This window comes from Leptonychotes weddellii, chromosome 12 (assembly GCF_054177405.1).
Source record: "Leptonychotes weddellii isolate Sample4059 chromosome 12, ASM5417740v2, whole genome shotgun sequence".
Lineage (NCBI taxonomy): Eukaryota > Metazoa > Chordata > Mammalia > Carnivora > Phocidae > Leptonychotes > Leptonychotes weddellii.
The window spans coordinates 430,173-444,587 of record NC_138380.1 but is presented as its reverse complement, the minus strand read 5'-3'; the positions used below and the strand labels follow the sequence as shown (position 1 = coordinate 444,587).

At 48.7% G+C, this 14,415-nt stretch overlaps 1 protein-coding gene across 1 annotated transcript in view; it reads right to left on the bottom strand.

Moving 5' to 3' along the window:
- PTPRN2 (protein tyrosine phosphatase receptor type N2) overlaps positions 1 to 110 on the bottom strand; it is a 715,790-nt gene extending 715,680 nt beyond the window's left edge. Inside the window, exon 1 of the mRNA XM_081800880.1 lies at positions 20 to 110. Within this exon, the coding sequence (XP_081657006.1) occupies positions 20 to 110 (91 nt within the window). The remainder of the gene's footprint in view (positions 1 to 19) is intronic.
- Between the last annotated feature and the right edge of the window lie 14,305 nt (positions 111 to 14,415).

Genomic DNA, 14,415 nt, shown 5'->3' with positions numbered 1-14,415 from the left:
GACCCCCCCCCCCACTCACCGAGGAGCCCCGGAAGCGGCCGGGCGCGGGGCGCGGGTGCGGCGCGCGGCGGCAGCGGCAGCAGCAGCAGGAGCGCGAGCAGCGGCCCCATGTCGGCGGCCGGGCGGGCGGCGCTCAGTCCATGGCCGCGCGGCGGGGGCGGCGGGACCGACTGTGGCGAGCACCGCTCCTCCCTCCCCGCGCTGCTCGCGCCGCCGCCGCTTCAGCACCGGACAGCGCCGCCGGCCCCGCCCCCGCCCAGGCCCCGCCCCACCGCGCGCCCGCCGGCCCCGCCCACGGCGCCCCGCCCTGGGCCCGGCCCACCTGCCGGCGCGCGGCCTTCCCGGCGCAGCCTGCTCCTTCCTCCTCCACCCGTGCGGGAAGCGAGGGCCCCGAGCGCACCCCTGCCCCGCCGGGCCTGGGGTCGCACTGCCCCGCCCCAGCCGCGGCCGGAGGGACGCGGAGAGTTAGCGCGCTCGCTTGGCCTGGGATGGAAAGGCCCAGCCCTTCTCTGCAAGGACCGTGGGCAGGTGCCCACCCGCGCTGTCCCACGCGGTGTCCGCGAGCACGCGGGGCCGGCGGCCATTGACGTGTAGCTGGTGCCGCCAAGGACTGAATGCCTGCTTTTAGTTTTACTTAGTTCATGTAAGTGACCAGAAGTGGCTGTTGCGCAGCCCATCAGAAAGCGTCCTGGAGCAGAGGGGTGTGGGGGTTCTCAACCTGAGAAGGCGGAGACTGCGGGACCCCGGCCTGGAGGGTCAGTCCCTCCCGAGCTCCGAGCTCCGCTCAGCGAGATCAGGATCCACAGTGGGACGCGGGCCCGGTGGGGTCTGCCTGGAGTCCCTCCCTGGCTCTGTCCCCGGGCCCTTGAGGGGTGCTGGGGACCTTGCGGACCTCCCAGGGAGACTTCTGCTTCCCAAAGACCGGCGCACGGCTGCAGGGGTCCTGGGAGGGGGGCGTTTTAGGTATCAGAGGGAGCTGTGTGTGTGTGTGAGAGAGAATGTGAGTGTGGAGTGTGTCAGCAGTGGGGTGTGAGTTGTGTGTTGTGAGCGGATGTGTGGGGTGTGAGTGTGGCTGTATTATGCGGTCATGGTTTGCGTGTCCAACCCCTCTGTCATCACCGTCGTCCTGTGTGGCCCTGCCTGGATGCCCCAGTCCCCACCTGCCTCATTCAGCATTTGGCCGTGGCCTGGGCCCCCCACCCCCAGCCCTGTGGGTCCGCTGGCCTAGGTCAAGTCCCAGTCGTGCTGTGTGCCTTCTAAGTTTCTCTTTGCAGCCTGGCCCTCATCAGCCAGCCTTCCCATGTCCTCTCCCTCCTTGCCCATTATCACCCCAACAAGGCTGGCCTGATGGGTAGATGGTGAGGGGACCACACCGCAACCCGGGCCCTCTACAATTGGGACTAAATATTGGGCCTGACAGCCCCAGCGTTCACCTCCTTGCTGATGCCTGTCCTCCCTGCCAGGTCCCTCCCTCGTCCCATCCTGCTCAACACTCTGTCCCTGTGCCCAGGAAAGCAGTTCCTCCTCCTCTGTCTCTGACGTCACCCAAAGGCCCAGGGAGCTGTCCCCCAGAGAGAGCACTTGTCCATCCTGTGGGGACAGAGCAGGAGAAACCATTGTCCTGCTCCACACTTGCTCACAGTCTGCGTTTTGTAACCTGCAGATCCCACAGAGCAGGGGTGCCAACCTGTTGGGGAAAAGGATGGTGAGTGGGCTCTCCGGTAGACTCGGGTTTCTTTACTCATCGTGTATTCTGAGCACTTAGGACTTAAGGACTCTGAGTTAGCACAGTGCTGCTCCCACCTCAGAGCAGATGAGACTCCTCAGAACCCACCAGTGAGATGATTCATCCACAGACTCTCTGAGGAAGTCTAGAAGACAGTCGTTCCTCAGCTCAGTCACAGCACCCTGCAGACCGGTGGTGCATGCAGGGCATACCGTGAACCTGCGCTCCCAGGTGTGATTGATCCACCTCAGTGGATGCGCAGGCCAGACAGGGAGGGAGTACCGCTCGCATGGCTGTGCTCACATGGGGGTGGCCGCCCTGACTATGGAGAGCTGGCTGGTGACAAACATGGCCACAGAAACAAGGAAACAGGATCTAGATGGCCTGGAAGGTAAAGCTTGTTCATGGCGGGCCCACAAGGTGGCGCAGAAGCAGGAGGGCGGTATGGGTCACTGGTCAATGACGTCACTGGGCAATGCCCAAGGACCTGCCACCAGACGTCTAACTCTCTGTTGTAGATGAGGGTCACTGCATCTGGCTGCAGAGGGAGCCAGTTGTCCAAGGACCAGGACACGGAGGTCACTGGGCGAGCTCCCCCATGAAGGACCTAGAGGAACCTTGGGCCCCCCTGAGCCTGCACCCCGGAGGACTGTTAATTTGGGGGCTGCAGCGTACCTTGGCATTGTGAAACAGGTCTCCCAGGAAGGGCACGGGGTCGTTCTCATTGTTCTGTGGCTCCTGACTGCAGTCTCCTGAACCCTGGGCCTGCTTCACCCCAAGGGCTGCGGCCTCAGGACTCTGGCAGAGTCCAAGCAAAACTCGAGGTAAAATGCCCCAGGAAAGGGAAAGTGGAAAACCAGAGGCACGGGAGGGACTCCAAGGAAATTATAGTGACAGAGATACTGAGCGGCGCCTGGTGGCTTAGTTAAGTGTCCGGCTTTTATTTTCAGCTCAGGTCGTGACCTCAGGGTTGCAAGAGCCAGTCCCAAGTTGGGCTCCACGTTCGGGTGGGGGAAGTCACTTAAGATTCTCTCTCTTCCCCCCACCCCTCCCCTGCACTGGCACGCACACAAGCTCTTTCTAAAATAAATAAATAGGGGCACCCGGGTAGCTCAGTCGTTAAGCGTCTGCCTTCGGCTCAGGTCATGATCCTGGGGTCCTGGGATCGAGCCCCGCGTCGGGCTCCCTGCTCGGCGGGAAGACTGCTTCTCCCTCTCCTACTCCCCCTCCGGGAGTGTGAGTCATCTGATGGTCCAGGTGCACCTGAGAGGGAAAGCAGTGGCCAGGCCCCAGAGAGGAGCCTGTGTGGGCCAGGGATGAACCATGTCCACCCCCACTGCTGCAGATGAGGCACCCACGGCACTCAGTCACCAGGAAGCCCCCTGCTACTCCTGAGGTCCTTGTCCCAAGGGCACCTGCCTCCTGTCATCCAGCACACCTCTCTGGCCCCCAGACAGTGACAGCCCCAGAGCAGGGAGAGGGAAGAGGGAAGCTGCATCCCCCGTATTGCTCCTAGGCCCCCAAACTTGGAAGAATTAGGCTGAGCATGTTGGATGCTGTGTCACTGGCCTTTTGCCAGTCGGCAGAGGTCAAAGGGGCAGGAGGTACAGCCGACCCTGTGTGGTGTGGAGTCGGTGCTGTGGACAGGCACTGCTTCCCTGTGGCCGACAGCTCTCTTGTCCGTGTTTGAGGCCTCCTCCCACCAAACGTCATCGGAGCGAGATGGGCTGGACATGTTCAGAGCTGGCCCCTGGGGACTGCCTGTTGCTTCCACCCCCACCGGCCTGCATCTGTATCTTCCTTGGCTCTGCAGGCTCCCTGCCTCCCGAGCAGCCCTTGGCTTTGCCAAGTTTGTTGGATGCCTCTCCGTCATTCTGCTCACAGACTTGCAGGCCTGTGTAAGTCAACTGGCCTCTGATTCTTTACTACTAATGAACAGTCATGGGTGGTTAATAATGAGAGAAATGTCTACCTTTTAAAGCACTGGCAAGGTACCAGACAACGGTCGCAATGATGGATGGGCACTGTGAGTACCCCCATTCTGCAAGACCAGGCTGAGGAGATTCAAACCATCTTCCGAAGTTTAAGTGGCAGATTCGGAGCTCAAATCCACGGCGTCTCACTGCAGAGTCCAACATCCCACTTCTAGCCTTTCCCGGTTCACCATCTGACAGTTTGGTGAGAAAGCTCTGGAAGCCAGTCCTTGTGGTGGCATTTAGGCTTCTCCAGAGCAGGGGTCAGCCTGCCAGCAGGACAGTGACTGGGTGCTGTTTAGGGTGGTGATGCCAGAGATATCTGGCATCATGAGGGGCTTCATGTTTAAATCAGTGTTGTTTCTTTCACTTAAGTCAGAAGGAGGGGCACCTGGGTGGCTCAGTCATTAAGCGTCTGCCTTCAGCTCAGGTCATGGTCCCGGGGTCCTGGTATTGAGCCCCGCATCGGGTTCCCTGCTAGGCAGAAAGCTTGCTTCTCCCTCTCCCACTCCCCCTGCTTGTGTTCCCTCTCGCTGTCTCTCTCTCTGTCAAATAAATAAATAAAATCTTTAAAAAAAAAAAAAAGTCAGAAGGAGATACATCAGGGAAAACCTGAAGCAACATACTTTTAGCGAACTTGACCAAAAGTTAAACTTTGCAGAAAGTCACATTCTCCCCACAAGCTGGCTAATCAGTCTATTTCTGGAAGATATCCATATCCTGTTGTGCTTTCCCAGAATGTTCTAGGTGGACGAGTGGTATAAGGACCTGGCTGAACGTCTCCTGGTAAAGCAGAAGAAAAAGATGAAGCCAGCATTGGTCACTGCCTCACCTCTGGGAGACCTTCTCCTACCACCTGCTTTCCCCTAGGTTATGATCCAGCATTCATGCCCCTGGACCCACAGGGACCACTTAGCTCTGTTCCAAAGGGAACAGAGCTAAGACCACATGGGGTGGTGGATTAGTCCCAAATCAGAATGCAAATGATGTTTATTAGCAGAGCCAAACCAACACAGTCTTACATCTGATTTGGACTCTAATTCCCAACAGGTAACATTTGAAAACCACTGTGCCAAAGAAAAGGTCTAGCCTGCCCAGAACCAAGTCCTTCAGACCAGGACTACAAACAGCCTGGGCCTCCTGTCAGTTCTCCGACCAGCTCAGCTCTGGGCCAGGTTGGAAGCCAACCATCTGCAATCTGATATGTCTTAAATGTGCCAGCCTGAGTGTCCTTGGGCCACTTTCAATTAGAGTAATTATGGGTGTTGCCATTTGGATTTCAGAACTCAAGTTCCCACAAAACAAGACTCCACTGGTTCATTTGCAGTGAGAGAGGCTCCTCATTTACAATTTGTGTTTCAGCCTGAAGATTATAGAAGACCCTACAAGCCTCAATTAATTAAATTACAGTCCCCTTTGGAAAGGCAAGTAATCTCTCCAACCAAAGGGAACAGAGCTAAGACCACATGGGGTGGTGGATTAGTCCCAAATCAGAATGCAAATGATGTTTATTAGCAGAGCCAAACCAACACAGCCTTACATCTGATTTGGACTCTAATTCCCAACGGGTAACATTTGAAAACCAAGTAGCTTTGGGGATGAGGTAGATAGGAAATCCCAATTTGAATGCCATGCACTCACACAGCACCTCATCAGCAGATAAGCTTCATTACATAGCTACCACCTACTCGGCAAAATACTATAGTGCATAGGAGGGTTGTCAAGAAACATACTCTGAAATAAGGAAAGGGGAAATATTTCAGAAGCACTTCATATCTGATACCTCACTGATGTGAGATGAGCATTACTATCCAGATTCTAGAGATAAAGTAAGGCTCAGAGAGTTTTCATAACTTGCCCAAGCCTCCAGATAATAAGAGGCTAAACCAAAATGTGAAGCCAGATTTAATCTCAAAGCCACACCAGAATGTCCCAAAGGGTGTCTCACAGAAATCCAGAACTGAGATGCTCCTAGTGTGGAAACTAAAGGAGACCAGAGTCTTGTCAAAAGGCCACAAAAACAAACTAGAAAAAGGCTCCTACTGGCCAAATTCACCAGACTTATAAAAATGTACTATTGAGGGGCGCCTGGGTGGCTCAGTCGTTAAGCGTCTGCCTTCGGCTCAGGTCATGATCCCAGGGTCCTGGGATCGAGCCCCACATCGGGCTCCCCACTCAGCGGGAAGCCTGCTTCTCCCTCTCCCGCTCCCCCTGCTTGTGCTCCCTCTCTCGCTGTGTCTCTCTCTGTCAAATAAATAAAATCTTTAAAAAAAAAAAATGTACTATTGATAATGACACTAAGAAAGCATTAACAATATTCAATAGTTGCCAGGACACCAACTCATTCTTCCAAAAATTGGAAAATAAAGAAGTCAAGGCATTTATCCTGACCTTTCTGCATGAATAACGTTTCAGGTTAGCCAAATGATTTTTGAAGTAAAGTTCTTCTTTGCAGAAAAAGTCAAGATGACCAGTACAAAAGAATGACATACTTAGAAAATCACCATTTTGCAACTCCTAGTAAAATAATAGATGCAGATAACAATAATCAAATGTGGATAAGTAAAAGTGAGGCAGGACAGGATGGATCTAACATATATTCAGAACATTCCATCCTAAAACATACAATACACATTCTTGTCAAGTGCACGTGGAACATTCTCCAGAATAGACCACATGTTAAGCCACAAAACAAGTGTCAACAAATCCAAAAAGACCAAAGTCATACCATGCATCTTTTCCGACCAGACCACTATGAAACTAGAAATCAACCACAAGAAAAAGTCTGGAAAAACCACAAATACATGGAGGTTAAATAAGACCTACTAAACAATGAATGGGTCAACCATGAAATCAAAGAAATAAAAAATTACATGGAAACAAATGAAAATGAAAACACATGGTCCAAAATCTTTGAGATGCAGCAAAAGCTGTTCTAAGAGAAAAGTTTATAGCAATACAGGCGTACCTCAAGAAGCAAGAAAAATCTTGTGTAAACAACCTAACCTTACATTACACCTAAAGGATCTAGAAAAAGAAGAACAAACAAAACCCAAAACCATCAGAAGGAAAAGAATAAAGATTACAGCAGAAATAAACAAAATAGAAACTACAAAACAGAACAATGAAACCAAGAGCTGATCCTTTGAAAAGATCAAAAAAATTAATAAACCCCTAGCCAGACTCAAAAAAGAGAGAGAATTCAAATAAACAAAATCACAAATGGAAAAGGAGAAATAACAACCAACACCACAGAAATACAAACAATATTAAGATTATTATGAAAAATTACATGCCAATAAATCAGACAAGCTAGAAGAAATGGATAAATTCCTAGAAACATAAAACCTACCAAAATTGAAGCAGGAAGAATTAAAAAATTGGGGCAAAAAAAAAAATTAAAAATTGGGGCAGACAGCATTACCAGCAATGAAATTGAATCAGTAAGCAAAAAATTCCCAACAAACAAAGGTCCAAGACCAGATGGCATCACAGGCGAATTCTATCAAACATTTACTTTTATTTTTTTAGATTTTTAAATTTATTCACTATTTGAGAGAGAGACAGAGCACAAGCAGGGGGAGGAGTAGAGGGAGAGGGATAAGCAGACTCTCGACTGAGTGGGGAGCCTATTATGGGGGTTGATCCCAGGACCCCAAGATCATGATCCAAGCCAAAGTCAGATGCCCAACAGACTGAGCCACCCATGTGCCCCAGAATTCTACCAAACATTTAAAGAATTAATATCCATTCTTCTCAAACTATTCCAAAAATTATAAGAGGAAGGAAAATTTAAAAATTCATTCTATGAGGGGCGCCTGGGTGGCTCAGTCGTTAAGCGTCTGCCTTCAGCTCAGGTCATGATCTCAGGGTCCTGGGATCAAGCCCCTGGCTCAGCAGGAAGCATGCTTCTCCCTCTCCCTCTCCCCCTTCTTGTGTTCCCTCTCTGGCTGTGTCTCTCTGTCAAATGAATAAATAAAATGTTTTAAAAAAATTTTTTAAAAGTTCATTCTATGAGATGAGCATTATCCTGATAACAAAACCAGATAAAGACACTGCAGAAAAAAAGAACTATAGGCCAGTATCTCTGATGAACACAGATGCAAAAATCTTCAACAAAATATTATCAAACCAAATCCAGCAATACATTAAAAAAAATCATTCACCAAAATCAAGTGGAATTTATTCCCCAGATGCAAGGGTGATTTGATATTCATAAATCAATCAATGTGATATATTACAGCAATAAGAGAAAGAAGAAAAGCCATATGATCATTTATTTTTTAAAAAAGATTTTATTTATTTGTCAGAGAGAGAGCACAAGCGGGAGAGTGCCAGGCAGAGGGAGAAACAGGTTCCCTGCTGAGCAAGGAGCCCAACTCAGGACTCGATCCCAGGACCCTGGGACCATGACCTGAGCCGAAGGCAGACACTCAACTGACTGAGTCACCCAAGTGTCCCCATATGATCATCTAAATAGATGCAGAAAAAGTATTTGACGAAGTACAACAACCATTCATGATGAAAACCCTCAACAAAATAGGTCTAGAAGGAACATACCTCAACATAATAAAGACCATCTATGAAAAACCCACAGCAAACATCATCATCAATGGGAAAAAACAGAGCCTTTCCCCTAAGATCAGAAAAAAGACAAGAATGTCCTCTCTCACCACTGTTATTCAACATAGTCCTGGAAGTCCTAGCCACAGCAATCCAACAACAAAAAGAAATAAAAGGCACCCAAATTGGTAAGGAAGCAGTAAACTTTCACTATTTGCAGATGACATGACACTATGCCTAGAAAACCCTAAAGATTCCACCAAAAATCTACTAGAACTGATAAGTGAATTCGGAAAGTCACAGGATACAAAATCAAGGTACAGAAATCTGTTGCATTTCTATACACTAAAAATGCAGCAGAAAGAGAAATTTTAAAAACTATCCCATTTACAATTTCACCAAAAATAATAAAATACCCAGGAATAAACTTAAACAAGGAGGTGAAAGACCTTTACTCTGAAAAGTATAAAACACTGATGAGAGAAATTGAAGATGACACAAATGGAAAGACATTACATGCTCATGGATTGGAAGAACAAATGTTAATATGTCTATACTACCCAAAATAATCTACACATTTAATGCAATCCCTATCAAAACACCAGCATCATTTTTCACAGAACTAGAATAATCCTAAAATGTGTCTGGAACCACAAAAGACCCTGAATAGCTAAAGCAATCTTGAAAAAGAAAAAGAAAACTGGAGGGAGGTATCACAATTCCAGACTTCAAGTTATATTACAAAGCTGTAGTCATAAAAACAGTCTGCACAAAAACAGACACATAGATCAATGGAACAGAAGAGAAAACCCAGAAATAAACCCACAATTACATGGTCAATTAATCTTTGACAAAGGAGGCAAGAATATAAATAGGAAAAAGACAGTCTCTTCAACAAATGGTGTTGGGAAAACTGGACAGCTACATGCAAAAGACTGAAACTGGACCACTTTCTTTCACCATACACAAGAATAAACTCAAAATGGATTAAAGACCTAAAAGTGAGACCTGAGACCATAAAAATCCTAAAAGAGAGCACAGGCAGTAATTTCTGACATTGGCCATAGCAACATTTTTCTAGAAATCTTTCCTGAGGCAAGAGAAACAAAAGCAAAAATAAACTATTGGGACTACATCAAAATAAAAAGCTTCTGCACAGTGAAGGAAAACAACCAACAAAACTAAAACCTACAGAATGAGAGAAGATATTTGCAAATGACATATCTGATAAAGGGTTAGTGTCTGGGGCGCCTGGGTGGCTCAGTCAGTTAAGCGTCTGCCTTCGGCTCAGGTCATGATCCCAGGGTCCTGGGATCGAGTCCCGCATCGGGGCTCCCTGCTCCGTGGGAGCCTGCTTCTCCCTCTCTCTCTGCCTGCAGTTCTCCCTGCTTGTGCTCACTCTCTCTCTCTCTCCATCAAATAAATAAAATCTTTAAATAAATAAATGGCTGGTATCCAAAATATATAAAGAACAGATACAACACCCCAAAACCAAATAATCCAATTAAAATATGGGCAGAATAGGGGTGCCTGGGTGGTTCAGTCAGTTGAGCGTCCAACTCTTGATTTTGGCTCAGGTCATGATCTCATGGGTCGTGGGATTGAGCCCCAAATCAGGCTCCCCACTTGGCAGGAGTCTGCCTGAAGACTCTCTCCCTCTGCCCCACTTGTGTGTGTGTGCTCTCTCTCTCTCTTTCAAATAAATAAATAAATCTTTTTTAAAAAGTGGGCAGAAGATATGAACAGACATCTCTCCACGGGAAACATTCAGATGGTCAACAGACACATGAAAAGATGCTCAACATCACATCATCAGGGAAACGCAAATCAAAACCACAATGAGATACCACCCCACACCTGTCAGAATGACTAAAATAAAAACCACAAGAAACAACAGGTGTTGGTGAGGATGTGATGAAAAAGGATCCCTCATGTACTGTGGGTAAGAATGTAAACTGGTGCAGCCACTGTGGAAAACAGTATGGAGGGTCTTCAAAAAGTTAAAAACAGAACTACCCTATGATCCAGTAATCAAATTACTGGGTATTTACCCAAAACACAGAAAAACACTAATTTGAAGGGAAACATGCACCCCTGTGTTTATTGCAGCACTATTTATAATGGTGAAATTATGGAAGTAACCCAAGAGCCTATCCATAGATGAATGGATAAAGAAGTGGTGTGTGTGTGTGTGTGTGTGTATTTAATGGAATATACTCAGCCATAAAAAAAGAATGAGATCTTGCCATTTGCAACAACTTGGATGGAGCAAGAAAGTATTATTCTAAGTGAAATAAGTCAGTCAGATAAAGACAAATACCATATGATTTCACTCATATGTGGAATTTAAGAAACAAAACAAAGGAACAAAGGGGAAAAAAGAGAGATAAACCAAGAAACAGACTCTTAACTACAGAGAACACACTGCTGGTGACCAGAGGGGAGATGGGGGAGTGGGGGGTGAAACAGGGGATGGGGGTTAAAGAGTACACTTATCAGGATGAGCACTGAGTAATGTGTAGAATTGTTTAATCACTATATCATACACCTGAAACTAATAACACAGCATGTCAACTACACTGGAATTAAAAAACTTTAAAAAAATAGGGCAGGACATCATCAACATGGCAGAAGAAGAGTTTTCCAGTGTCTTACTCTGAAAGAACACGGATTTTGACAATCACCCACAGAAGAGACAGCCTTTATGGAAGTCCAGGAGTCTAATGGAGAAATTCTAGCATGGTGTTGGAGCACAAGATAATAACAATATTAATGATTATTCTTATTCACGATGGGATGCACTGGAGAGGGAAGACGGTTTCGTGTCCCCCCTCCCCCAAGGCAGCACAGCTCAGGGCAAGAGAGCCCTTCTGGCTCCCTCACTTCTCCTACAGGGTAGAGGGGGATGCGAGTGAGCATCCAGCTTCCTCAGCTTCCCCAGTTGTGTGGGATGCCACCAAAGAAACACATTTCCTTCTCACCCCAATAGAATACTGCGTGTGCTACATGGCCTGAGGAAGGTGGGGGGGGGGAGCACCTGGAGGCCTGCCAGTGAGCCATTGGGTCCCCTTGCCTGTGAATCCCCCCAGATGGCGCAAGGCACCCCACAGGCCCCATGTGTCACCCACACACCCCCCAACCCCACGCCAGCTCCCTGTTCATGCCCTTGTGGGAGTAAGCTTCTGCAGATGGCTGGACTGCGGGACCAGGAGAAACCACGCAAACTAGAGAATTCAGCACTCTCCTAGCGAAAGCGAAAGGGAGGCTGTCAGCACCTGGCCTGGCTCTGCAGGACAGTTAGGAATCTCTTCTCAAGACAGCACAAGTGTTGGGCGGCCATATCCATGGAGATGGTCTGAGAAAGCCTGATTTCCTCACAGGCCTTGTGGTTACTAACTGATCCTGGGAATTCTAGAACCAAACTGGACAGTCAGCTTAGTAAATTCTTACTTGGTTTATTTAAGCAAAATAACTGTTAAGTCTAGCAAACAAAGGTGACTTGGAACTTCACAATGACATCAAGGCCTCTCCCCCAGTCCCAGTGGATCACCAGATACACAGAGCCCGGGGCTTTGGGGAGGATGCAGACATTACCAGCACGTGTTCTAACTTTCCCTCCTTCTTCCAAAGAACCGTAGCCATCACCAGTCCTGGGCCGGGGCAGGGCAGATGCTAACACTCCTCGGGACTGCAGGGCCGTGACTCCAGTCACCCTTGGCAAGCCAGGATGTCACCATGGCCTGCCACCATGGGCCCCCCAAACACACCCCATGCCATTTCCCCGGTGACTAAGTATACCTCTGGGATGTCGGCCTCAGTAATGGGAGCTACAGATTATTCCCCAACCGTGGAATGAAGAGGTGCTGAAGTATGGAAGCAAAGAGAAAGTCTTTGAGTGCCCCCTCCCTACAAAGATATTAAAACCAATACTATGGATGAGCGATGTGGCATATTGACAAAACTGAATACCACTCACCAATAATGAACTACAAAGACATGCAAAAAATGGAAGAAGCTAGACACAGAAGAATATTTCATGAAGTTCAAGAACCAGCAACACCCCCCATGGTGATGGGAATCTGAACAGTAGCTGCTTCTTGCAAGAGTGAGGGCAGGAGAGAACTTTCTGGGGTAATGGACATGTTCTCATCTTGATTGAGGTATGGGTTATGTGGCTGAATATACTTTTTAAAACTCATCAAACTGTAAACTTAAGATTGGTGAGTTTTACATGTAAGTTATTCAATTTTAAAAAAGTAAGAGCAACTTCTCTAGGATTTCAGAGATCTGTACTCCTGTCAAAGATTTGAAAGATGCCAGGTGGTGACTCCCATCACATGACTTTTACCCCGCATGGCCTGCGTAGGAAGGCAGAAGCATCTTGGAGAACGGGCATGTCCTCGTGACCATGGCAAAACCGCAAGAGGACACCAGGCCCGGGTTTGAACCCGGTGACTGTCCCTCCCGAGTCCTGCTACAGCTATAGCGCACAGCACACAGCAGCCGAGGCAGCAGGCGAGCGCGACCCCAAGGTGGGAGGGCCCTGTGTCTGGTGTGGTAGGCTCTGTGGACACCTGGGAGCAGACACAGCCCCACCTCTGAGAAGGGACAGCAGTCCTTGGGAACTCTCAGCGTCGGTAGGTGTACATTCTTACATTTCCTGGATAAACCTGAACGCTGCCAATTTTGTGAGACCCCAAATCAAAGGGTGTTCCAACTACAGGGCAAACTGCTTTGCCATTTGCCTTAAGCCAAGCAGGACGAGGTTTCCCCGCCGATGGGGCCGGTGTGCTGCTGCAGGGAAGGGTAGCGTGAGAACCACAGCGTGAGCTCCTGGGGTTTGCAGCACAAGCAGGCATGCTACAGTAATTAGTTCCTTCTGGAGGAAACGATCTGGGCCTGCTGTGGACCCTCAGAAACGAATGCTTGGGTTACCCCAGCGGAAGACCCTCACCAAACGCTCAGGGGAATGTGGAATGAGCAGCAAGACGGGGTGTCATAGAGCCCCAGCCACCAAACAGTGCTGGCCCCAAGCCGTTTCCCCTCACGTTCCTTTCCTGTCTCTGTCATGTGCATTTCATGTACCTCAGCTCATTTCATGGTTCCATTCTGTCACCCACTACTGAGCACAAGTTGTGCTATTTAATGACATGAGTGCCACTGGGCCTGCACATCACTGACAGCACCCAGGCAGCCCTCGAGGAGGACCCGGAACTCCCTCCAGGAGGGTCTCCCCACTGGGAATGGCGGCTCAGACGCCGGACTGCCTCCCCATGTTGGCCAGGAGACCCTGCTGCGTTCCATGTGTACTGAACAGAAAAGGCATTTGGGAGTGGGTGGGCAAGGACACGGTGCACCAGAATGGAAGTGTGATCTTTTGGGGGAAGCTGCCCAACATCAGAATTTCCTACGCCTGTGTGAGTTATGGTGGAAGGTGGGGTCAGTATGAGTTTCCTGTGGCTGCTTCGACAAATTACCACAAACTGTGGGGCTTTAAACAACACAAATGCATTCTCTCACAGTTCTGGAGGCCAGCAGTCCGCGGTCTCACTGGCATAAATCGAGGTCTTGTGGGGCCGTGCTCCTTCTGAAGCCTCAGTGGGAGGCTCCGTGTGTGCCTTTTCCAGCTTCTGGCGGCTGTCTGCAGTCCTTGGCTTGTGGCCACACCCCTCCAGTCTCAGCTTCTGTGGTCACTCTGCCTTCCGTGCATGTGACAAGTCTGTCCCCGGTTCCCTGACAGGACCTTTAGGATGGCATCAGGGCCCACCGGATAAACCAGGATAACCTCCCCCAACTCAAGATCCTAAACTTCATCACATCTGCAAAATGTTTTGCTGTATAAGGTAACACTGACAGGTTCCAGGGATAACAAATATTTTGTGAGCCGTTACCCAGACTATCACAGGGCCCCTCAGTGAGCATGAATCCACATGCTGTTTATCCCAGAAATTTACTATTATTTTGTAAAATGATCTACCCTAGAAACTTATCAATAGTGGTCTTTCAGCAAGACAGAGATGTATTTGAATGGGAGCTATTATCTCTGAAAACTCATTTTCTTTTCTATAAGGAAAGCAAGACCTACCACTTAACTGAGTGTAAGTCCACATGGAGGGTGATCAGTGTGGGCTGTTGTGCAGATAAATGTGTTTG